This window comes from Canis lupus, chromosome 16, assembly GCF_011100685.1.
Source record: "Canis lupus familiaris isolate Mischka breed German Shepherd chromosome 16, alternate assembly UU_Cfam_GSD_1.0, whole genome shotgun sequence".
Classification (NCBI taxonomy): domain Eukaryota; kingdom Metazoa; phylum Chordata; class Mammalia; order Carnivora; family Canidae; genus Canis; species Canis lupus.
Genome location: NC_049237.1, coordinates 37271557 through 37297362, shown reverse-complemented (window position 1 = coordinate 37297362; position 25806 = coordinate 37271557). Strand labels below are relative to the sequence as shown.

General features: G+C 39.3%; 1 protein-coding gene and 1 pseudogene across 1 annotated transcript in view; one reads left to right on the top strand and one right to left on the bottom strand.

Annotated features, from left to right (window-relative positions):
- Positions 1-1255: 1255 nt before the first annotated feature.
- Positions 1256-25806, bottom strand: part of TRMT9B (tRNA methyltransferase 9B (putative)) — a 63500-nt gene continuing 38949 nt past the window's right edge. The window contains 4 exon segments of the mRNA XM_038560229.1: positions 1256-2163; positions 2165-2643; positions 8412-8585; positions 14996-15150. Of these exon segments, the coding sequence (XP_038416157.1) occupies positions 1609-2163; positions 2165-2643; positions 8412-8585; positions 14996-15149 (1362 nt within the window). The 5' untranslated portion in view covers position 15150 and the 3' untranslated portion in view covers positions 1256-1608.
- On the top strand, positions 24394-25121 carry LOC119869546 (annotated as a pseudogene).

The following is a 25806-nucleotide window of genomic DNA, read 5'->3' as shown; positions in this document are numbered from 1 at the left end:
AAAAAAAAGAAATGGAAGACACTAAATTAATTTTTAGTTTATATTCCACTTCTAGGTCTGTTTTCACTGTCCCTCTAGTGCAAACTCTGCACCGAACACTACAGATCCCGTATCTTCCATATTGTCACCAGACAATCTCACCAACCAGAAAGATGATGATGTGATCTCATTTTAAAGCCAAAGGAGATATACACATCAGTCATTTTCAGAGAAGCATTAAAAATAATCCTTTAGGTTTCTCTGAAAATAGCAGCATTATTTTTAGATAGAGCACAATCACTGAAGGGAAAAAGAACCCCAAACAAATGAAATCTTACACAAAACAAGAATTGGATTTTTGTCCAGGATTATAGTGATCCATAGATTAAAGAGACTTTTGTCATCTGTCTCCTGACCCATGACGTAGATGTAAACAGACCCATGGTTAATCTAAACAGATGCAGTGACTACAATACCCAGTCTGTTTGTCTACAAAGTGGCAGAAATTAAACCTTAAATTAATAGGAATTTATTCTGCCTAAATCCCTAATATAACTGATAAAATGTTGCTTTCAATAAGATAAATGCCCAGATTTTTAAAAAATCCAACAACAGATCCTCTATCTAGGACAAATATCTTGCTCCTCAATAACATTTACAATGAGAGCCAAAATAAAACAGTGCTTCAACCAGATTCTCATTTCCTAAATACTCCTTCAGTTCATAAGAAAAGCATCATTCCATAGTCAATCTTGGTCTTATCTTAACCAGACATTCCTGCTTCCAATAAGGTCATGAAAATACCACCTGGGTCCATGCCACAGCTTCTAGTACCCCACATACCACTCTCTACAGGCTCACAGTGCCTTTAAAAACCTTCTGAGCAACATTGAAAATTTTGTTACTTACGTATTTAGAAGCAAGTCTGCTTATCATTTAGAAAAGTCCTTGTAACACTTCTTGTCTCTCTCCCCCATCTATTGCTTTTCAAGACTTTAAAGTAAGAGCAAGGCCTCGGCAACAATGTATCACGTGATTCAATTTACATCTGTGCATTGGAACAGGTTTACTTGATATCTTGCTTAGGGATCCAAAGTGTAACCTGAGAAGATGAACTCACCCCCTTTTCATTATAAAAATGCTGTTATCAGAAGGTATTACTTAATAACAGAATCTTCTATAGAATTGTCAAATCACTATGCTGTACACCTGAAACTAATATGATATCATCTGTTGACTCTACTTCAATAGTAATAAAAAAAAGTCAACAACCAGAATCTATTAAAATCTGCCTGTAATACTGAAAAATGATATACGTGTGTCCTCAAAATAATTTCACCTTTCAGGGAAGAAAAGATCCCAACCATACTGAAGTTCATTTCCTATTGCTTCTTCAGTTCTCTATAGATAACTTATGAACATCCTTTGTCAAATGTTTTACATTTGTTTTACATTTACAGGCTCTATGTTCGTCTGAAGGTTTAAAAGATGATTAATTCATCATCTCCATGAACCAAGCATAAATGGATTAAAAATAGTAAAATTGTATGCAAATCCAGGTAACCATACCAAACTTAGTAAAGAAAGAACATGGTTCACCTTTTGGAGGAATTGTCTAAAATGATCCACTCAGTCCCAATTGTCCTTTTTTTCAGCAATGATACACCAGTTGCCATGATCATTCCCAGAGCTCAGAACATGCAGCTCTGCCACGTGCTCCTTCAGCAGGCCATAGAGCTCACCTTCTCGAAACACATGGTAGTAGCGCATAAAGGCTCTGGAATCCAAAACGTTGGGCTGTTGTTCTTTGACAGAAATTGTCTCATCTGGGTTGGAATCTGTGGAGTTGAGTGCAGAAATCCTTTTCAGTATTTTACTAGCAGAAGGGTTCCCATCTTCCACATTACCGGCATTCACACAATTGTCACTGGGATGGGCGCCTTCCAGAAAATTCCCATCTCCATTTCTCCTAACTTCTCCTTGTTGGTCTCCATGTAGATGTTTCACTGCGGCTGATGCTCTTGGCCACTCCAGTGGTTTCTGAGAAGTCTCCACAAACACATCTTCGTCTAAATTTTGTTCTCTTATTGAAAATGGCTCTTGATGATCTAAGTCTAGGCTGGAGTGTCTGGAAGGCTGGATGGATATTGTGCTATTGGCCCAACCTTCTGTATTTTTCAAAGGGTCTTGCTCTTTCAATCTGCTTCCTCAGAGTTGATTCATCCAAAGACCTAGAGAAAAACCAGGAACGAAAAGATTTTCCTAAGGTGTTATAGAATCCATTTTCTTCCTCCCCTTCCTTAGAAACATCTGCACAACAGTTTCCAGCCATCAGTGGTTCATAGTCCATGCTGTGGGACCGTTTTGAAGGACACTGCTCTTTAAAACAAACAGAACAGCTACAGATGGAGCAAGGAGGGTGGTAGGAATGGCTTCTTTCTGGATGTCCACACTGCTGCTTTCTCCCAGGCTGGCTGGAGTCTGAGAAAAGCTGGGAGCATAAAGCCCTGTTCCATGGAACGAGCACATCTTGTTTCTCAAAATGTCGGTTCTTTTGTTCCATGGCCCACACGTAAATCATTAGCTGGCCTCCAGGAACTAAGACCCTGGCCATTTCTTTAATTGCTCTGATTCTTCTCTGTTTTGTAGAAAAATGATGTATGACTGAAAAAGAAGAAATGAGGCCTCAGCGTGTATACACATACATAAACCTACACGTTCAGACACTAGTATTTTCCATATAATAATGATGCAATTTCAACATCCAGTAAAACTTCCTTGTTTCCTCCATGGCAGGACAAATGGTGGGACTAGCACAGCCTCACTTTGGGAGAGACATAATTTTTATCTCTGGCTCCTGTACTTTTTAGACAATTTGGGACTATAATTTCACTTCTATGGATTTCAGGCTTTCTTTGCTTATACTAAGGCATGTAAATAATGTGTAAGTTCTAAATCCTCCCAGGTCCCAGATCCTATGAAATTTATTAACTAGAAAGATGACCAGTGTGCATTCATGGAATGTTCATGGAAGCACTGTTACATAAGTATGCCCTTGTAGAAGAACTATGAAATGATTCCTTGCTTTAATGAATGATTGGCACTTCTAAAGCATCAAAAGGTTAACACCACTAATCAATGTGAATAAAATTAATAAAGCAAACAAAAATGGAAGAATGTTAAAGATTATTTTCCTATTTAGATAATGCAAAGATAAGCCAGCCAAGCATGAGTCCAAATGATTGCTAAACATATTAATTTTTAATAGAAAGTGGTTGTGTATGTATTTTAAAAAAATCAACGTGTCATTGTTTTACTTCCAAACCCTGAAAAGTTAAAGTGAGACTCAAGTAGGACTGACTTTATCAAGCCTTAAGTGTGTTATTATGCATGTTTTAATCAAATGCTATGAGGAAATTGCCAGTCTAGTAGTTCTGAGAGGAGTTTGATCACAGTACTATGTCAAGAGAAACAACCAGATCGTTTTTCCACATGCAAAGGTATGCCCTGCCCTGCAATGTTTCAGGTAGGAAATTAGTTCCAAGGGGAGTCTCGTATGAGTAGTGAGAGGAGAGATGGAGGGGAGGTTGGGACAGGTGCTGGAACCCTCACCATAATCCAGCCGGTAGTGGGGTTTTAAGCTGATAGATCTCTAGTTTACCTGCCAGGGGGAGACAGCAAATATCTAAAATGAGATTATTATGTAGATAAAGCTATTAAAGGAAGATCATTCAAGGCATACTTGATCTTGTTCCCAGTCAGGTTTTCATTCCTATCAGCAGCACACTGGTGCCTCCTACTGTCACGCAGCAATGTGGGAAGCCAGAGGTATGAGGAGGCTAAAACGGGTCTGCAGAACAGGATCCCTGTGTATTTTGTCCTAGATCCTGTCAATAACTCACTTTGTGATCTTTGACCAATCACTTGACATCACTAGGTCTTAGACTATTCCCCACTCCCATTCCCACAGAGCCCTTTATAAAGGTTAATTTGAAAGCTTGCATTGCTGAAGGCAGACTTTGGTCACATAGCTAAAAGGAGGCACAAAGGTCAGGACAAAGACTTAGGATGATGCTAATGTGGATATCTATGACTATTCCTGGTTGTTACTATCTCCTATGACTTGTACCTAATTCACTCCAGAACTTCTGTGGGTCTAACTTCAAAATATAGTCAAATCCTTGTTATCTGCAAACACTGTATTTGCAAATTTTGCTACTTGCCAAAATACATTTGTAGCCCCCTCTCCCACCCCAAATAGCACTCTCAGTGTTTTCATGGTCATTCACTGACAAACACATGGTGGCAAATATTCCCAGAGGGCATGTTCCCAGCTGAGGCCTAACCAGGGAACCTCTCCTTCTTTGTTTTCACTTGCCTCATGTCGACCAGTGTCCTTTCATGGTCTATTTAGTGACACATTTTCTGCATTTTGTGCTTTTTGTAGGTGATTTTGTTGTTTAAAAGGATCCCCTAGCATGGTGCTCAGGGGTTCCTACTCATGAGAAGGCTGGGATATGTCTTTTAGAGCAAATAAATGTGTTTACAGAAGCTTCATTTAGGCTGTTAGCATGAGCTCAAAATTAAATGTGTTGTCTTTAGGAGAACCTGTGTGGCTCAGTCGATTGAGCATCTGACTCTTGATTTCTGCTCAGGTCATGATCTCAGAGTTGTAGGATAAAGCCCTGTCTCAGGCTCTGCACTGGGCACAGAGTCTGCTTGGGATTCTCTGTCCCTCTCCCTCTGCTCCCCTCCCCCCAATTCTCTCTCTTTGAAAAAATAAATACATAAAAAGTTTAAAATAAAAAATAATTTTAAAATATAAGTTGTCTTTAAACAGAAGCACATGTAAAACAAGGCTGTGTATTAACCAGTTGACAAAAGTGCTACAACCAGAGGCTCACAGGAACCTAGCCCTGTATTTCCCCTGGGACGATGGCTCTGTATTCACTAATTAAATGTTCACAGAGACTTTAGAGAATATAATTACTGTGAATAATGAGAGTTGACTATGTTGCTTTGCCCCCCTGTCCCCCCCAAAAAAGCCTCATTAAAACTGGACTGCCTTGGGATCCCTGGGTGGCGCAGCGGTTTGGCGCCTGCCTTTGGCCCAGGCGCGATCCTGGAGACCCGGGATCAAATCCCACATCGGGCTCCCAGTGCATGAAGCCTGCTTCTCCCTCTGCCTATGTCTCTGCCTCTCTCTCTCTCTCTCTGTGACTATCATAAATGAATAAAAAAAATTAAAAAAAATAAAACTGGACTGCCTTAATATAATCTCTTTTTAGCAGAGTTATAGGTTTTAAACATTTCAGGATTCTGGGCTTCAAAAGAAGCCCTTTTTTTAAAAAAGAGGAAAGTCTTTATATGTATTTGTTTCTTAAACATTTGTTATATGGTGATCCATTTTTAATAGCATACTATCATCCAGGAAATATCTGAATCTTTTATATTGTTGTTGTTTAAGACTTTATTTGTTTGAGAGAGAGAGAGAGAGAGAGCACTAACAGGGGGAAAGGAGGAGGGACAAGCTGGATCCCAGGACCCTAAGGTCATAAGTGGAAGTCAGACGCTTAGCCAACTGAGCCATCCAGGTGCTCCTATATTGTGTTATGTTTATATTTAACATACAATACTAAGTAACCTTTAGGCCTAATTTTTTTGGCAAAAGTTTACAAATGAATATTTCTTCATTATATAAAAAATCTGGGATCCCTGGGTGGCGCAGCGGTTTGGCGCCTGCCTTTGGCCCAGGGCGCGATCCTGGAGACCCGGGATCAAATCCCACGTCGGGCTCCCGGTGCATGGAGCCTGCTTCTCCCTCTGCCTGTGTCTCTGCCTCTCTCTGTGTGTGTGACTATCATAAATAAATAAAAATTTTAAAAAATCTATTTATATGTGCATATATATATATTTTAAAACATTGTAAGTATAACCAAAATGAGACATGAAGATACATTTACATGAATTATCAATGTCAGGAAACTGTATTGAATTTTTAAAGGATTAAAAAGAACCTTTTGTTTAAAAAGCATAATCATATGCCTTTATAACTTAAAGGCAAAAATAGTACAATACAGGTATTCTATAGCAATGTGTTCCCGCTGAGACCCCAGAAAATAGGTTGGTTGAATTCAATTACTGGATTCTAGAATCAGAAGGGAAATTGCACAAGATCGTCTTTAAAGTCCTGCTATATCTTGCTATTTTATTGTTATCTAACTTTTCCCATATACAGGTCTCATCTCTCTATCTAAAAGCATTCAGAATCCATAGGTGTAGCCGAAAGCAAGAGTGTTCCAACCTCAGCACTACTGACATTTCAGGCTAGAAAAGTCCTTGTTGTGGGGGCGATCCCACTAGGTGACAGTAGGTTGTACATACACACAACCAGTCGAGCCAACTGAAAATGTACCAGACATGGACAAGTGTCTTGTAAGGGTGGAGGTGGCAACTTAATCCCAAGTTGAGAACCAATAGCATAAAATAGTTGTTGGGCACTATTTTAGTATATTGCTAAATTTTCATAGAATTGTCAAGCTATTCTAGAAGTGGAAAGACTGTTTCTCTTTTCAATCTGTCAGTAAAACTTAAGGAATATATAATTAGGTATGATACTTTTCAAATTATTAAGAGACACAGAAAAGCAATATATATATACATATTTTTTACATATATACCTACATATATGTACTTCTTCATGTTAAGATTAGCAAGAAGTAAAAAAAAAGATTAGCAAGAAGTGTCAACATACAGGATTCTAAATAGGGAAGTAAATATATATGGACATTATCAAAAGTTTTCATAATATAGTGCTAAACATGAAACCTAGCTGAAAATGACCATATCACATTAATTTATAGTTCCTAAAAATACATGGTGCACTTCCACCTAAGGAAGCATTTTTCTTCAGAAGATGGCAACCAGGGGTGTTCCATTTCTTCTGCAGACAAAGCATGAGACTTATGAAAGCAGAGAAGGACTTAACCACATACATATGGAATGTGGATCGGAAAGCCAGGCAGTTTGAAAATCATAATCATTTTTTAAATGATTGGATTTGGATTAGAAAGCAGGGAAGTATCCTTCCTTATACCCACAGTAGTGCCTCAGCAGCACAGCCTGGACATGGGGGCTCTAAGACTAATGTAAATGAACAAAAGAGCAGAGAATATACTTTTCTGACATCTCCCCAACTTCCCGTTCCTTAGGTGAAATGACCAACCCAAAAACTCTCTACTAAAGATTCAAATCATTGTGATGAGTTGCTTGGTGTAAAAAGAATCCCTCCTCTTACTGTTTATGCCCCAAATGGACTTAACAGTTTCAACTGCAAGTAAGTGAGGCTGGCACAGAGCAAGTTTCCATGGCAACTGTCTCCTGCCAGCCTAACTACTTTCAGGGCTGTGGCATCCAGGCCTGCATCCTCTTACTAAGCAAAGATAGAGTTCCCATCTAATGTCAAATAGATCAAGTCCTCATTACCTTCAGGAGAGAGCAAACAGTCTTACTCTGTATTTTTATCTGGCAATCAGTTTTTTTTTTTTTTTTTTATCTAGTCAGTTTTATTTAGGATCACCTCACTTTGACAAAGCTTGTCATAGTCAAATTGATTAATTTTTAAGTGTATTGGAGCAAATAAGTGGCTTTGCAAAAGATTTTCCTCTTCTCAAAACAACTTGCTGCAAGCTTCCCTAGCATATAAATATGACTAGTAGGTTTCAGGATTACGTGCATGGAGTAAAATGAGCCCTGCTTGTGTATATTTCAGGCATGGGGTTTTGTTGTTTCTCTTCATTTGTGGCATGTGTGTTTTTATGGGCACACTTGTTGGGAAAATATGAGGAACATATTTCCTAGACTTATGAATAATCTCCGGCAGTAAGAGAGCTGAGTGGCATTAAAAACAATGCAGGCCGGGACCAGGTGGGGCCATCTCCCCCAGTGCCTTGCACACCAGTGAGTGGTAGATTGGATGACACATCCTGTCAGGTGACATTCAATGCATTAGTTTTATGATGTTCTGCCAATAAAGGATACAGTCATGGCCTGATGAAGGTAATATGACTTCTAAAGTTTTACTTCCCGTTGGACAAATCTGGCTTCATTTCAATATAACAAAGTATGAAATATTTTTAATGAGTCAAATTCCCCTAATACTCTCTAATTCATAAGTCAAAGAAATTGGAATGAATCATCAGAAAGACTACAATACCAGTTTGAACATTTGACTAGTTAACACAATCATGTGTGTACTACCGTAAATACATTTGCGATTAGTCAAATCATCCAGTTGAAATATTTTTAAAAATTAGATAAAATGAATCACATAGACATTTCTACAAAGAATTCATGTTAGGTTGTGAGAATGGCCTCCACCATGTAACGTTATTCTCATGGTGAAGGGCAAACGTGTGACCAGGCTGCCTTACCTCCTATGGAGATGATGGCATCGAAGCCCTGATCCCTAAAGGGGAGATTAAGGTTGTCACATACCATGACTTCACATCCTCTACTCCGGGCAATCTCTACCAATGGCCCACAGTAGTCACAGCCCAGGGTATACACCTGGCTGTTCACTTTAAGATACTTTCCAGTCCCACAACCTATAAGAGAAAAACCTGCGTTACGTGCTGTCCTTTCTGGGAAATGGAATACTGTCAGTTTTTCTTACAACAAGGAATAGAAATAACTTTGTATTAATGAACTGAAACAGACGACAGCATGGCATGAAGGTATTCACAAAAGCCAAAGAAAAATCTTCAGAGGGCACTTGCATATTTTTATTTACAATAGAAGACGGAAAGGAATAGGGAAAAAGAAATAATATTTATTGAACACTTAATGAGGTCATGCCCACAGGGGTTAGCACACTAGCTCAACCAAAGACTGTTAGCTGGCTCACAGCAGGGAATCAGAGCTTTGTGGTACCCAGGAGCAGTGCCCAGTCCTTTACAAAAGCTACCTTCATATACATATTTCATTATGCATAGATCTGTATGTGATGGCATTTATTTTCATATTCTCTCTTCAGACATTCTTACTACTTGCTGGCTGTGTAAAACAAACTACTGCCCATCATTTTTCATTGGATATAAATAAAATAATTTACACATAAGAATAAATGCTTGTCAAATATTTTGAATTTGAATAAAAAGGAATTTCAATATCTTTCCATCCAATCTATTGTCAGTCCTAGGTTTTAAATGCTCTCTATCGACTCAGTATGCAAACTCTTAGAACTATTATTTTTTCTTAAACAGACCATTTTTGACATCCATTTTCGGGTAGCAGAGACCCAAATAATTCAATATTTACACAACCCAAAGATCTAGATCGATCATATCTGATGCTACAAGAAAGAAAGAAATAATAGGAGAAATCATCTTGAAACAAAGCCTTCTAGGATCTGACACCTAGTGTTATATTTGCACAGACATAGTAGCTAATTCCTTTTTCAGAAATATTTACAGATATCATTAGAGATGATAATTGTGCCTACTGGCATTAGCTCTAGAGTTTTCTCCCTGAAAAAAAAATACTACCACTATTCAAGGATGATTAGTTTGCTGCTCCTGAAATGTATCACAGTGCTCTAATAACTCCCTCTTCATAGGCCATTCAGAATTATATGAGACAATAAAAGCATAATTAAAGTTCATCGATGCCAGCTAAGACAGTGGTGAGTATGTGAATAAAAAATAAGATTTCCAGCGTGATTATTTCAATGTAAATGATTGGGTCTCAGAAATATTTTAGATCTCCTAGCTACTGTTTCTAAGAATGCTTATGAGAAAAAGTAATCAATATTGGAGGGGAGTTATAGGGAAGATAGGATTTAGAAAGTATTTCAAAATTGCAGTCCTGAGTATTTCAAAGATGATGGTCATAGTGAAAGAAAAATAATCTTGTAAAACAGTTTGCTTTATTTTAATTGGCTCAGGGGGTACATTTAGAAAAATGAAAGGCCGAATTAACTTAGACTAATAAGAGCAGGTTCAGGATAGACTGCTGATTACCAGAGGGGGTGGGAAGTGGTGAAACAGGTCAAGAGGATTGAGAGTACACTTCCGGGGATGAGCACTGAGTAATGTACAGAACTGTTGAATCACTACATTGTACACTGGAAACTAATATAGCACTGCCTGTTAAAGATACCGGAATTTAAAAAGTAAAAAAACGAAAGAATAGGTTTGTGGATCATGAGAGCTAGAAGGAGGTGTTCAGAGGGCGTCTTGCAGTACTGAAGCCACTTAGGCCTTTTCAAATCTCAGCATCTCCTCAAAGGCTCCCAAGGCCCATGACACCCTTGATTTGTCCCATATTCATTTCTGATGGCATTCATTTCTAAGGATAGTGGTGGATCTCCCAAATATGATGCAGTTATTTATTTTCCAGCTGCATACACTGAAATGCTAGGAAGGGGAAGATTTTATCCTAATGAGGAAATTGGGGAATATTGCTAAGCCTAGTGACCCCATGATCTTAAATGTGCAAGAAGTATATTAGGACATTTTTGACACCGCAGTAAGCTCCAGTACCCAACAGTGATGCCGCTTTACTCAATCTCATTAAATGATAACGTTCCATAGTATTGAGGTGAGCTAACAGAAAGTACGGGCTTACATTCCATTCCCTCTTTTCCATTCTGTGCCTCACTCAAAGAAGAAAACAGATACTTGCCCTAATTCCATGAAATGTTTTGGTGCACGGTGGGCAAGTGTTTGCTAGAAATAACTAATCTGAATGTTTCCTCTTAAGTTTGTAGGCACAACTACATTTTTAAAATTAAGAGGTTTTTTGTTTTTGTTTTTGTTTTTTTTTCTAAGACTCTTACCTCAAAGAGGATTCTCTTTTCCCATGGGAAAGAGAAGACTAGATCACCTATTTATTTCTCATTTTATATACATTTCATAAAACCAGAGTTGAAAGGATATGTTTTATTCTGTAGGCATGGTGCCCACCACAAAGCAGGAGCCCCACGTTTTTATTGACTCGGTGAAGGAATGGTAAACAGGGAATGACTTGGTAAATCAAATCTGACCACAGAGACTGGGAATAAATACATACAGTTAAGAGGCAAAGGGGATCTTAATTATTGAAAAGTTTATTTTTATTATGTATACACAAATGCAATTTTCAATACTATTGGGACAAATGCTTGTTCTGATGTTGGGTAAGAAAGTAACCTTGCTCAAAAAGAATTGAGCTCTGGTCTTTTTCCTGCTTTCTGAACTAATCTAAATAAAGCTCTCAAACCCCAGAACGTCCTCCACACCCCGTCTAATGTCCTTATGGGACTAGCCCATTTTAGGTAGCAGCACTTGCCATGACCGCACAGATCCTAGCATTTCCTCAGAGACCTGGGATTTCTGCTGTTTTTGAACCATCAAAGTTCTTTTCACTTGGGCTATAGCTCCTACTCACTTAATTCCTGATACCTGCCCTGAATTCTTAGTTGCCATCAGGGACCCTTCACCCTCACCTCAGTAAATCAGCTGGACTGGGGAATAGGGTGAGGTGGCTAATAAAATTCTTGTCAACTGAAAGTTGCACCAATTAAATAGTGAAAACAGCCTAGGAAATTGCTGTATGGGTAAAGCTGGAACCCGATTACCTCCAGATGATTATAACCTATACAAAGTTTTACTAGTAATAAAATATGTATTGCTAATCTAATAGCCAGTCAAGTTAGTCAACATAACAAACCATTGATTTTAGCCAAGTGTAAAACCTGGAAAGAAAAACATTTCCTTTTGGAGATAGTCATATTATACTACTTTATTTTGTCTAATTACCTTGGGCTTCTTTTCATTTTTTTTCTTTAACTTTACTTTTATTTTAAAACCTATCTCTAAGGGCACCTGGATGGCTCAGTCAGGTGAGCATCCGATTCTTGGTTTCGGCTCAGGTCATGATCTCGGGCTTGTGGGATCAAGCCCCCCATCAGGCTCTATGCTAGGCTTGGAGTCTTCTTGGGATTCTTTCTCTCCATGCTTTCTCTCTCTCTCTCTCTCTCTCTCTCTCTCTCTCTCTCGACACTCTTTCTAAAATAAATAAAATCTTTAAAAAAAAAAAAGCCTATCTCTCATTGTGTAATCAAAATAGTTCCATTTTGGCAGCCCCAGTGGTGCAGCGGTTTGGCGCTGCCTGCAGTCTGGGGTGTGGTCCTGGAGACCCGGAATCGATTCCCACATCTGCTTCTCCCTCTGCCTGTGTCTCTGCCTCTCCTCTCTCTCTCTCTGTGTCTATGAATAAATAAATAAATAAAATCTTAAAAAAAATAGTTCCATTCATTTATAGAGTAGTAAAAATATATAAAAGTACAAAATTTGAAAAATAGAAATGGGTAAAAAATATTACTAGATATAATTATGGATTTGCACAGGGGCATCTAAACAGTATCATTTGCACCATAATTTATAGTAGCAAGATAGAACAGACAACATGGATCTGTTAATATGGTGTAAGTACAATATGGGTTGCTCTCTACAATACAGTAAAGAAAACAGAAGTAAGGTGTACTTATGACAGTTTGTATAACATACGGTGATATGTTACCATTTGTGTAATCAAAAAACGATAATCCACCCATATGTACACATATGGAAATGCTCATACTTAAATATCTTGATTATATAAGCTAATTGCTTCTAGCGTGGGTTGCTTGGTGCTGCAGGACTGGGATGGCATATTTTTCACTGTAAACCCTTTGGTACCTTTGCTACTGAGCCATGTAAGGAGATCAGCTATCAAAAAATTTTTAAACAATAGGTATTCCTTCTTTTTTGAATTGTTTATATCCTTTCCTCATTTTTCCTTTGAATTTTTGGTCCTATTCTTTCATACTGACTTTGAAGAATGCTCTGTAGATTAAGAAACTTATTGGGGATCCCTGGGTGGCGCAGCAGTTTAGCGCCTGCCTTTGGCCCAGGGTGCGATCCTGGAGACCCGGGATTGAATCCCACGTCGGTCTCCCGGTGCATGGAGCCTGCTTCTCCCTCTGCCTGTGTCTCTGCCTCTCTCTCTCTCTCTCTCTCTCTGAGACTATCATAAATAAATAAAAATTAAAAAAATAAAATTATCCAGTTTTCTTTTTTTTTTCTTCCAGTTTTCTATCATATAAAGTTGCAGATATTTTTACTTAGTTTCCAGGGGTTTTTTTGGCTTCATTTATATATGTCTCTAGATTTTTGCCTTATAGAACTTTTAAACTTTTATATGGTCAAAGATATCAATAGAGTTGATCCTCTTTACTCACAGGTTCTATATTTATATGTTCACCTACTTGACAGAATTTGTTATCCCAAAGTCAGTACTCAGCACTTGCGTGATGGATCACCAACAAGCCTGCTTATAGGGCAGCAAAAATTTGGAAAAATCTGAATTGCCTGAGGTGCCCCTGACCAGCACCTTGTTTTGGTTCTCATCCTATCAACAAGTGTCCTTTAGGTGGTCTGTTTACTGTCATTTTTTAAATTTTATTATTTATTGATTTATTGATTTATTTATTTATTTATTTATTGCATTTTTATGCTCTGTTAGTGACTTCATGGTGAGCTTAAGGCTCAAGTGCTGGGGTGGGGGCTGTGAGCTGTGGGGTTGGGTGGGGTTCCTAAGCCGAAGATGGCTATGACGAGCCTTATGGACAAGATCTATGTGTTCAGTACACTTTGCTCAGGCTTGAGTTACAGTGTGCTGGCCTTGGGTTCAATGCTCAAGAATCCATCCTATATAGTAATAATGTGTCTTCAAACAGACATACTCATGAAACAGGTTAGGGACTGATTTGTTGACAAAAATGCTGTAACTGGAGGTTCACAGGAACCTTGATCCTGCATCTCCCCGAGGAGTCGTAATTCAGCATTCGCGAAGTCAGTGTTCATGGCAATTTTTACTAACTTAACATAGGTACTGTGAGTAATGACAACTGGATTATCTTTTATGATTTCTGACTTTCCTTGGTGTTACATATAGAAGGGGCTTTTGCCTCTGAGGATATTTTAAAAAATAATCTAGTTCTCAGTCATCTAGTCCTTTAAAGATTTCATTTTCTCATACTTCAATCTTGGCTTCATTTGGAATTTGAGGAGTAAGGTATGAGGAAGAAGCATGTAATTATACTGTTGTCCTAAAGCCACTTACTGAATGGCCTCTTTTTCTTCTAACTGATTTTAAGATTCTGGTACTTTGCTGACACTGTGGGCGGTGAGAGTTCCAAACTCACTGTATCTTCTGAAACCACAGTTAATTTTTAGTAGTTGACATGATAGAGATATTCTCAAAGTCTCTCCATTTCTATCTGACATGCATTCCTTTCCCACATTCCACACGGTTCATATACCACCTCTAATATGTTAAGAAGCCCTGGACACATGTCTGTTTGTCTTCCTAATATTTAGAGTGAATGTTTACAGCAAATATCAAATCAGAAGGAATTTGTAACTATAGAATTATGACTCTTCTGGGCACAGTCTGTATGCAGTTTCTGGAAAGCAGTTTTAGGTGCCTCCAGTGGGAATCCCATCGTGTCTTGAACCTTAGTCTTAAATCTACTGGGTTGTAGTTTACCACTTCTTGATTCAGAAAGATATGAGCCAAAGCCCTCCAGGCAAATCATATCCAATTAAAGATATGCTTACAGTGAAAGACCTCCAGAATAGTTAAGGGAAAGGATCTATGAAACTAATAAGAGGTTACAGGGCTTCTGCAATCCCACAATTCTGGCTTTTCTGTAGAAGGCATGTGAGCCACCAAACAGGATTGGCAACTATGAAGAGTTATCTAACTACGCGCCCTGGGCCAAAGGCAGGCGCCAAACCGCTGCGCCACCCAGGGATCCCTGAAGAGTTATCTAACTTTTAACTGGTCAATTTCACCCTCAGTCATTTCTGTCCTGATTTCTTCAATAATGCCAGGTCAATTTTGTTGGTCGATGTATGCAGAGGTGTTTGAATCTGAAAAGGAAAAGCACAATAGACTATATTTCAGACTACATGGCACAACCCTGGGTTACCTATGTCAGCAATGAGGCTGCCCGGCTTCTGCTCCTGGAGGAACTGGCGGACGCGAGGCCATGCTTTGCTCTGCAGGTCGCTGAAGTATGGTGCGGTGCTCTCATACACATCATGCACATGCTGCTGCTCCAGCTGGGCGGCTTCATGGTCCATCCTGGGAATGGGGCCACCCCAAGAAATGCAGGTCAGAGTCTGCTCCAGAGGTAGCCAGAGGATGCAGATTTCCTAAAATTTGGGACCTACTACCACCAAGGTCATACCATCCTGACACTTTTTTTTAAGCTGCAAAGAACAGGGGCACCTGGTTGGCTCGGCCGTTAAGCGTCTGCCTTTGGCTCAGGGTGTGATCTCGGAGTCCCGGGATCAGGTCCCACACGGGGCTCCCTGCATGGAACCTGCTTCTCCCTCTGCCTGTGTGTCTGCCTGCCCTCTCTCTCTCTCTCTCTCTCTCTCTCATATGAATAAATAAAATCTTAAAACCCAAAACAATAAACTGGAAAGAACAAAACCTGCACTGTAACCCTGCCATAGCTGTCCAAAGAGTAGTAAATGTAGAGTTTTTTTTACCTGCACATCTTCAGAAAAGAATGGTTTGGAAATGAGCCAGTCATCACAAATTCTTGTGCAAGATCAATTCTTCATTTTGGAAGCATATATAAAAGACTTACGAAATGGTTCTCTCTGGATAAAATCATTCTATTTAATGCTAAGTACATTTTCAATTTTTATAACAGGTAGCTCATCACTCCTGTCCAATCACAAAGCCCTAGTTATTCTATCTTTTTAATGTTCTGGGATTCCAACCCTTTCTGTTTCCATACTGATCCTGCTTTAAAGAAGGTGCTCATCTCTTGCCTGAATTACTTCCATGGCCTGTTAATAGGTTGGTTTGTTTGTATTTGCTTTTTGGCCCTCTCAATCCCTTCCCTTATGCCACGACTGTTTTTATAACACATGAATCTACTTGTGTTGCTTTCCGTCTTGGACTTCTTCAAAGGCATCTTACAGCTTGCCCGGTCAAGTTCAGGTGTCATAGGGCATTCAAGGCTCTTTCTGATCTGGCCTTAACCTACCTCTTGAAGCCATTTGTCACCACCCTTCCTCAGCACTGGCTGCGTTACTCAGTGAACCATGGTTTCTCAGTTGCAACACATTCTCTCCCATCCAGGGCCCTGAACAGATGCTGCATTTTACCTGGCTAACTTTGCATTCTTGGCACACATGTCACCTCTTCCAGAAAGCCTTGTCTGACCTCTCATGCAGGACTGGGCAATCACAAAGGAGTAGGAGATACATAAGAGTAATCTTAGAGGCCTCTGCTGTGTTGGGTTTAATCTTTTAATTATTCTCTTGAGGCATGTGAGTGAAGGAAAGTGGTCAGGGGCTCAGCATGTGGCTTTTACCAATTAATGTGAAAGTATCCTCGATCATTTGAGAACCCTACAGGTGCGTATCAGCTAGTTTGATCCCTCCCATTGTACTCCTGTGTGTCCCATGCATACTTCTACAGATCCAAAGGGCTATGATAGTTTATTTGATATTTTCCTCTAGCCCTGGCTGGAAGATCCTCGAGATCAAGGGCTTATTTAATGCTGAATCCCCTGGGGTTTGCACACAACATACCATCAATAAGTGAACAAACACAACCAGAATGGAGCCTAACCCTGAGTGCAGAGGAGGGTACTGGCTTTGGTAGAAGAAGGAGTGACTCTGGTGAGTGTGGGAAGAGAGTGGCCTTACAGTCACATGCTTGCAGATGAGAAAGGGACCTGAGAAGGGTGCATCTCTAGACAGCCTCTGTCCCACTCTACACCCTCCATCCCCTCATCACTTCAACCCTGGAAATTAGGAAGCACTTGAGCAAGGCAGCGTCTAATTAGTAACTGCAAAGTACCTTCCCTTCTTACTCCCCTTTACATTTAAGCAATATCTTGTGGAGGGATACACTTCGAGACTGCATAAATATCTTTTCTCATAGGCTCATCCACCAATTTTAGCATCCTATCCATTGGTGGTTCTTGCCCTAAACAGTTAATACTACAGTTATCACCAAATGATGATAGTCTAATTCCATCATTCCTTCTCTTACAAGGAAGAGCTTTTTAGGATTTACTCTTAAAAAAACAAATTAGCAGTAGACTATCCTTAATTACCCTGGACCTGCCCACAGCCCCTGCAAAAAAATCTGGCAAACTCCTAACAGAGTACAAAATTCATTTGTGAGGTCTGACAAAACTTCCACCCAAACTGAAACAGCTTATGTTGCACTCTCAACTGGAATTTACAAAGTAAACATATGGCTGGCTATGACTGCCTACACACCAGAAAAACCCAAACACTGAGTGCTTTTCTTTTTAATCAAAATCTCCGTAGACTTAAGTCTATTTAACACTTTTTCCACTCAAGGAATCTAATCCAGCAATGCAATTTTGAGGAACCCTAGAACAAATAAATTTACTTTCTTGTACTTGCACACATTAGGCAATTAACATAAACTCGATTATCTTCAATCTGGCTCCCACTACAAGCTAAGAATTTGTAGTATCTAAAGAGTACTCCTTGGAGACCTTCCTCTGAGTCCTCTCCCAAATTGGTTGGCCTGTGCCATACAGAGAGAGATATTTTAAAGTGTGTGAACAATATAAACCCATTTTGTTTTTATTGTATTTTACAGCTGAGGTTATAGACTGCAGAATGAATAGCTGACCGTGAAACTGATTTGTCGAGTTGGGGCTCTCCAATGTGTGACATTTCTAACACTGGATTTAAATTTCCTGCAATATTTTCCATATGAATTTTATACATCAAGGCAAATTCTTTGTGAGCTAGGTAATGTGATTAAGCTAGTGGGATCAGTACTAAGAGCACAGGATTCAAGGTGAAGCTAGGGAGATAGGATTTGGTTTAGCCAGGCTTCTTAACCTGTGTGCTATCAAGTTCTAGGCCCTTGTAGCTAGCCTTGTTGGTGAGTCATGAAAGAAGCAAAATAATTTGAAAGGGAAGGAGAAGTCCGATGAAGTAATGCACTGAAATTCAAGGAACTAATTTAGGTTTTACTTTGAGTGCAATGGAAAGTAGAAAATAGTTTTTAAATTGGTAGATGGGTTGGGGGGTAGGTAATACGATTGGATGTATAATTTTAAAAGATTGCTCTAGGCCTATCTAATTCTAAGTAGACTAGAGTAGCTGTTGTTATTTGTCCAACCAAGTTCACCACCCCCCTTATTCTAATAATTTGTATCTTGTCCTCTTGGTCACAGAGGCCAAGAGGTCACAGGCATGTGACGAAGGCCTGGCCAATCATGGTACCATATTCCTGGACATAATCATTGGTCCAAGGTGGGCAGGTGATATAAGGTGAGCCAATTAGAGTCCCTCCTGGAGATATCTCCGTGTGGCTTTGGGGCACCTGAGTGGCTCAGTCAGTTAAGCGTCCAACTCATAACTTCAGCTTAGGTTATGATCTCAGGGTTGGGAGATAGAGCCCCATGTCAGACTCTGCACTGGGTGTGGAACATGCTTAAGATTCTCTCTCTCTCTCCTTCTCCATCTGCCCCTCCCTGCCCCATTCCCACACACACACACACACGCACACACACTCTCAAAATAAATAAAAATAAAATTTTAAAAATAAAAATAAAGAACCAGTGGCCTGTCTCTTGCATCACCAGTGGTAGAAAGAAGAAAGATCAGGCTGCCCTTGACTATCTTTCCCTCACATGGAAAAGACCTGTCTTTAGGTAGAAGAGAATGAAGTCAGGCAAAGTAAACAGATGAGAGAAAAATGCAGAGAGAAAAAGAACCACAGCCCACAGAAAGTCCTGGTTCTACTCCCTGAGACTTTGGTTTTTACAGTCCTGGGGGCCCGATACTTCTTATCCTACCCAACTCAGGGTCAGTCAATTCCCCTTATGTACTTATGATTGTTGGGTTTCTGACCTGACCACCACAGGAGTCCTCTCTAATTCAGCATTACTTCTTATACGAAGAGCTTGGGTTTTTGTTCTGCATCTAGCTTGTATTCCTTGCAAAATGGAAGAGAGGAGAGAAAGTGATAGAAAAGTAACAAGAGAGGTCAGTCGCTTGATGTGCTTTCCCATGGAGAGAGGAACAAAGAGAAGGATCTCAGCAATGCTTCTAGCAACAGGGTTATCATTAAGAAGTCACCAATATTTGGTTGCCCTGTTCTGAGATAACACCTCTCCATCCAATTTCATTCAGGCAAAGTTTGAATTTTGTCCATTAAATATGATCAGAAAGATGTAGATTGTGTTTGGGCAGAAGCTTTAGGAGCCAGTGGGTAGCTCCAGTGCTGTTTTGCATGTCTCTGCAAAATCATGGAAACAGTAGCATAGTCCCCAAGCAACTGCTCTTGATGGGCAGACAGTGTGGATATTTTAAGCCAAAAAAAGGGGAAATAAACAGCTCATGTAAGAAATGTTGAACAGGTAACGAAAAAGTAAAAATTATCAATCATATTCTATTAGAAGTTACCTTGTTACTTTGTGAGTCAGTCTTTTTCCTTCATAAATATTAACATTTTCCTTTTTACTACAGATGTAACAAAACTGGGAGAAAACTGAGACAGTACTGCATTCCGCTTCTTAAAACTTAATTTATTATTGTGAGCCAAGAAGCTACTTTTGTCTCTGGTTTTCTCCAAACTTCTCAAGTATAATTTCCTTCATCCAGTAAATGTCACAGGACCCTAAATGTTTCAGAGTCTACAGAGTACTATAATGACTTAAGCAATGCAACCGGATTCTGGACTCTAAAGAAACAATGTAAAATATACAGATTTGGTTAGCCCGTAGTATCTAGCACTAACTAGTCTTAAATATAATAGGTATAACCATGTTTAATGAGTAAGTGAAAACTGAAACTCCAGCCAAAGCAACAATATTTTTAAATTATTTTAACAGTTTAGGAATAATTGACATATAACAAACTGCATATATTTAATGTGTGTGATTTGATAAATTTTATACAAATGCATGTGGGGAACCATGAGACAATTACGATAATGAACATAGCCATCACCCACAAAGTTTCCTTCTGCCCCTCTGTAAGCCATCCCTCTCACATGTCAGTCTTTCCTAATGCCATCTTTCCGGGGAAAAAAAAAAAAGGGTAGAGAAGTGCACATAGAGACATGTCCAATACTCACAATTTCACATGCAACTTTGAGATCTGAAGTGAGTACCAAAAAATGAAATACTTTTAATGATCACTGGCAAACTGTACACATATACCACACACACGTATAAATAGTAAAAATAATTCAGAGGAGCTGAAAAGGCTTTCTGAGAGATTTTCCTAGTATCTCATCAAGGAGATGAGACACTGCCCTTGACCCCCAGAGAACACAGGGAACTCTGAGAGGCCTTGTTTAGTCCCCTGGAGTGGTTCCTTGTCCCCAGGGAGGCGTCACCAGAGCTGCAGAGTCTCAGGGCAGTTCCTATAGTAACCACTCCTAGAAAGGCAGCTCCAAGATTAGGATCATAAGCTCTAAGCTCACAGCCCAGTGACCAGAAGGGATCTGTCTTTTGTTTGTGATGGGAACTTCTGTTAAATTTTATCCTGAGTTTCTTTCCACACCACTATTTTCTCCTTCATGTTTGGCTCAATGGAAAACGCACTCATTTGTTTTCTTATTTAATTGTATCCAGATACCTACCTACTGACTACATTTCTGAATTAAACCCTCTTTCTAGGAGGTCAAACAATAAAACTTGGAGGAAAAAAGAGCTTCTATATAACCTTGGGCTAGGTTAAACTTTCTTCAACAGAAAGACCTAACCGTAAAAGGGAAAATAAATAAATTAGACTATATTAAAATTAAGATATCCAGGGGCACCTGGGTGGGTCAGTCAGTTGAATATCTGACTCTTGATTTCAGCTCAGATCATGATCTCAGGGTGGTGAGATCGAGCCCTGTGTCAGGCTGCATGCTCAGCATAGAGCCTGCTTAAGATTCTCTCTCCCTCTGCCCTCCCCGCCGCCCCCGCTCACACTCCTCTTGTTCTCATTATCTCAAATCAATAAATACGATCTTTTAAAAAAATTAAGACATCCATAGGAGAGTGAAAATTCAACCCATAGGATGTGAAAAGATGGTCATAGTACATACGTCTGACAAAGGATCTGTATCCAGAATATGAAGATTTCTTCCACATTGTCAAGCAAGAGACAAACAACTCAATATAAAAATGGGAGAAAAAAAAACCCTCAAAACTTCACAGTGGGCAGGAGATGAACAGGAAACACACAAAAAGTGCGCATCTTCATTCATATCAGGCAACTGCCGATTAAAACCACACCATGATACCACCACCTACGCAAGAGGATGGCTAACAGGAAAAAGACAGAAAATGCCAAGTGTTGGTGAGAACTGGGAGTGTCCAGAATCCGAATATGCTGCTAGGAGAATCGTAAATTGTGTCAGCCTGTTGGGAAGACTCTTTGGCAAGTGACAACTAAGCCAAACATATGCATATCCTGTGGCCCAGAGATTGTACTCTTTATGTATGTGTATATGTATCCAAAAGAAATGCATACATATGTTTACCAAAAGACAGTCACACTCTTCAGAATAGCACAGACCTGGAAATGTCTATCATCAGTTGAACAATCAAATAAATTGCCATGAGTTCATACAAAGAAATACTGCCGGGTAATAGAAGGAAGTCTGTGACTATATGCAGTGAGATGGCTCAGTCTCATAAATAAAATGTTAAAAGAGAAGACACAAAAGAATACGGAGTGTAGGATTCCATTTATGCAAAGTACAAAAACAGGTAAAGCAAACCTGTGTCATTAGAAGTGGAATAATGGTTACCTGGGGGCGTAGGAATTGCAAAGGGGGGCACTGTCCTGGGGTGTGGGTAATATTCTATTTCTTGATCTGGGTCCTGTTTACATGAGTGCGCTTATTTTGTGAAAATTCATCTAAGTGTACATTTGTATGTGCTCTTCTGTGTATTTCGATGTAAGAAAACCCTTTTACTTTCAGACAATTGTCCTACTATGAACTTTAAAGCATTTTAAAACCCACAGCTGAGCAGAATATCCTTTCTCAGCTGTGTCCTGCCATTGCCAGGATGAATGAATGCTATTCGGTTAGTGCCTTCTAGGGGGATACCTAGACACCGGAGATTACTAGGGTCAAAGATGAGTTATGGTACTATTTTGAGGCAGTATTCCCATGAAATTAGATGATGTAATAATATATACTCTTATATACAACAGGAGAAACTGTTGAGAGAGTTTTTAGCTCAGAAGAAATGTAACTGAGGATTTCCTGGTCTCTTTTTTCTTGGAATAAAACTATAAAAAATTTTAAGATCATAAAAAAGACCTGAACAAATAATGATAAACCCAGTGCTTGGGATGTTCACCCAAGCACTGTGACTTCAACAACCACACGCCTCAAGACTCTGATTCACAAATAACCCTTATGCACATGATATAGGGAAATGAACTGAGGGTTTCTTACTAATTTAAATAAAATAATGACTCATGCCAGATTATCCAGTGACCCGTGAAGAATAAAGTCCATTTGCTCTCAGTAAATATGTCATATTAGGGCAGCAGGTTAGCAACTAATTGGTCTGTGGCAAGAAAAGAAACTCACTTTACTAGTCCTAGATCCATGTGCTCACTAGATATTGAATAGCTTTACCTAAACATCCAATGTGAAATTAAAGATGAATTATGTTAGCCACAGCCTCCAAGTAGCACAACTACAATGATATATGAGGATTACAGATCTCAGTAAGTGGATGGGAACAGAAATTATATAAAGAATCCAGGAAGGGTGCTATCTTACCTTTAGCCTATAACAGCACGCTGGTCCTACTCTTACTTACCATCATTCTCTAATTACCTTGTTGTTCTATTGTGACTGTTACTCATTAAGATAATTCTCAGATACTTCAATGCCTTTTTAGAAATGTTTGGACAAACTGAAATTTCCTGATTTATTACTCCTATGTTGATCAGCTGGAATGTTTAGGCAGCTGTTTCTGTGGCTCTCTGCAAGTACACTTACTGGAAAAACCTGCTGAGCTTATGGGAGAATAAAATCTTTCAGAATGATTTCACAATATTTATAAGCTTTAGAACCAAGGAAACAGCAATGTGGAGCCTAATTGAAAGGTGGACGGTTAACCTCCTGAACAACACATACATAATAGAAGAAACAGGGTTCCCCAAAAAACAAAGAAGGAGCCAAAAATATGCTAATACAGTTTTTCTTTTTCTTTTTTAAAGATTTTATTTGAGAGAGAGAGAGAGAGAGAGAGAGACAGTAGGGAGAGGAGCAGAGGTAGAGGGACAAGCAGACTCTGCGCTGAGCACAAAGCCCAACAGGCGGCTTGATCCCACAACCCTGTGATCATGACCTGAGCCAAAATTAAGAGTCAAGATGCTTAACTGACTAAGCTACCCAAATACCCCTACAGTTTTTCTTTTTAAAGAAGCAAAATGGAATGATGAGGTAAAGAGGAAAGACACCAGGGGAAGAAAAAGGAAGGATGGGAAAAAAGGAAAACAAATATATATTGAATGATTATCATGTGCTTCCTATATGTTAAGGTAAAAGAAGCAAGACATAGCAATGGGAAAAATAGACAAAAATCTAAGAGTTCTAATTTTATAGGGATAAAAATAAGGAAGAAGTGATAAAATATGTAATTTTATGATTTTATTAATTAATTTTATATATATTCCATTAGGGCTCAGAACTATTTACATTCTAATATTCATTGTTCATAGAATGTATTACCATTAATCATTAATAGAAATAACACTGACTACTTGTAACTACAACTGAAATTTGCTTGAACCTTTGTATTAAAAAATTGAAGTTCAAAATAACACCAAAGAGGCTTAAAAACCCTTGCTCTAGAAGTCTAGAATTGTGGTATGCTGGAGTCTAATATATTATGTTCATTTCCAGTGTAACTGGAAATTGTTAAAAAGGAAATTGTCTGTGAGCCCTGCTTGTATGTAAAATAATATATCACCAAATGAATGCATGGAGAAATTCAGGATCCTCACCTTAGAATTCAATTAAATTGTACTTATAAGAAGTTTCAAAGACTGACCAAAGCTGGGCAATCCACCATGTTTCCTAAAGCCCTGCTGGGGCTCCTGGGTGGAGCAGTCCGTTAAGCATCTAACTCTTAATTTTGGCTCAGGTTGTGATGTCAAGGTCATGAGAGCAAGCCTCGCATCAGGCTCCATGCTCAGTGCAGAGTCTGCTTGAGATGCTCTCTATCTCTGTCCCTCACGCTTGTGCTCACTCTCTCTTTCTAAAATAAATAAATATTTTTTAAAAATCCCAAACACCTCTTTTCTGGCTGGAACCATGGAGGGTGCAGAAGAGAAGAAAAAGAAGGTTCTTGAAGTGTCAGAAACCCTTAATAAAAAGTGAAGGAATGTCACAGAGTTGAAGATCAAGCATCTGAGGAAAAAAGTTTGCCCAAAAGATGCTTTGAAAGGCAAGGAGGAAGTTTATCTATGAAAAAGCTAAGCATTACCACTAGGAATACAGGCAGATGTACAAAACTGAGATCTGAATGGCAAAGATGGCAAGAAAAGCTGGAAACTTCTACGTGCCTGCAGAACCCAAATTGGCATTTGTCATCAGGATCAGAAGTATCAATGGTGTGAGCCCAAAGGTTCGAAAGGTGTTGCAGCTTCTTTGCCTTTGCCAGACCTACAACAGCACCTTTGTTAAGCTCAACAAGGCTTCCGTTAACATGCTAAGGATTGTGGAACCATATATAGCCTGAGGAGGGGGGACCGAAACCTGAAGTCAGTGAGTGAACTGATCTACAAGCATAGTTATAGCAAGATCAACAAGAAGCGAATTGTCCTGACGGATGACACACTGACTGCCTGATCTCTTGGTAAATAGGGCATCATCTGCATGGAGGATCTGATTCACGGGATCTAAACTGTTGGAAAACAGTTCAAAGAAGCAAATAACTTTTTATGGCCCTTCAAATTATCTTTTCCACGTGGGGTATGAAGAAAAAGACCACCACCTATTTTGTAGATGGTGGAGATGCTGGGAACAGGGAAGACCAGATCAATAGGCTTATTAGGAGGAAGAACTAAGATATCTCCCATGATTATTTTTATAATCTGGTCAGTTAATAAATTACTACTTTCAAATGGAAAACAAACAACCAACGCTGTTAACCTGCCTTTCAGGGAGAGTAGCAAACTTGAAAATTCTAACACAGCCAAGGCATAGCAATCAAATCACTTCAGGTCACCCGACGTGTTTGAAGATCTGACTGCTAAGGAAGGGGAGAGAGGGAGGGAAAAAGGACTCTGACGTGTGAACCCCAAAGCATGAAGGCACAGAAGTATTGCTGGAGGTAATTTCCAGCAATAATTTGTTTTAAACAGTAAGACGTTAGTTTGAAAGAGCAGAGGATCTGGCAAAGGTAGGTGTGAAAAATAATTTTGGAAATTCGAGATTCTGTGGAATGTCTGATCTCTCCCCAAACCTGAGGCCGTATACTTATGATCATTATTTGCAATCCCAGACATTTTAGAAATTAAATACATTTTATTTTATTAATTAATTAATGTACTTATTTATTTACTTGTAGAGAGCAAGTGGGGAGAAGGGGATAGGGGAAGGAGGAGAGGCAGAGGAAGAGAGAGAGAATCCCAAGCAGACTCTTGGTTGAGCAAGGAGCCCAACATTGGGCTCAATCTCACAACCCTGAGATCATGACCTCAGTTGAATGAAATCAAGAGTCCTATGCTTAACTGACTAAACCATCCTGTT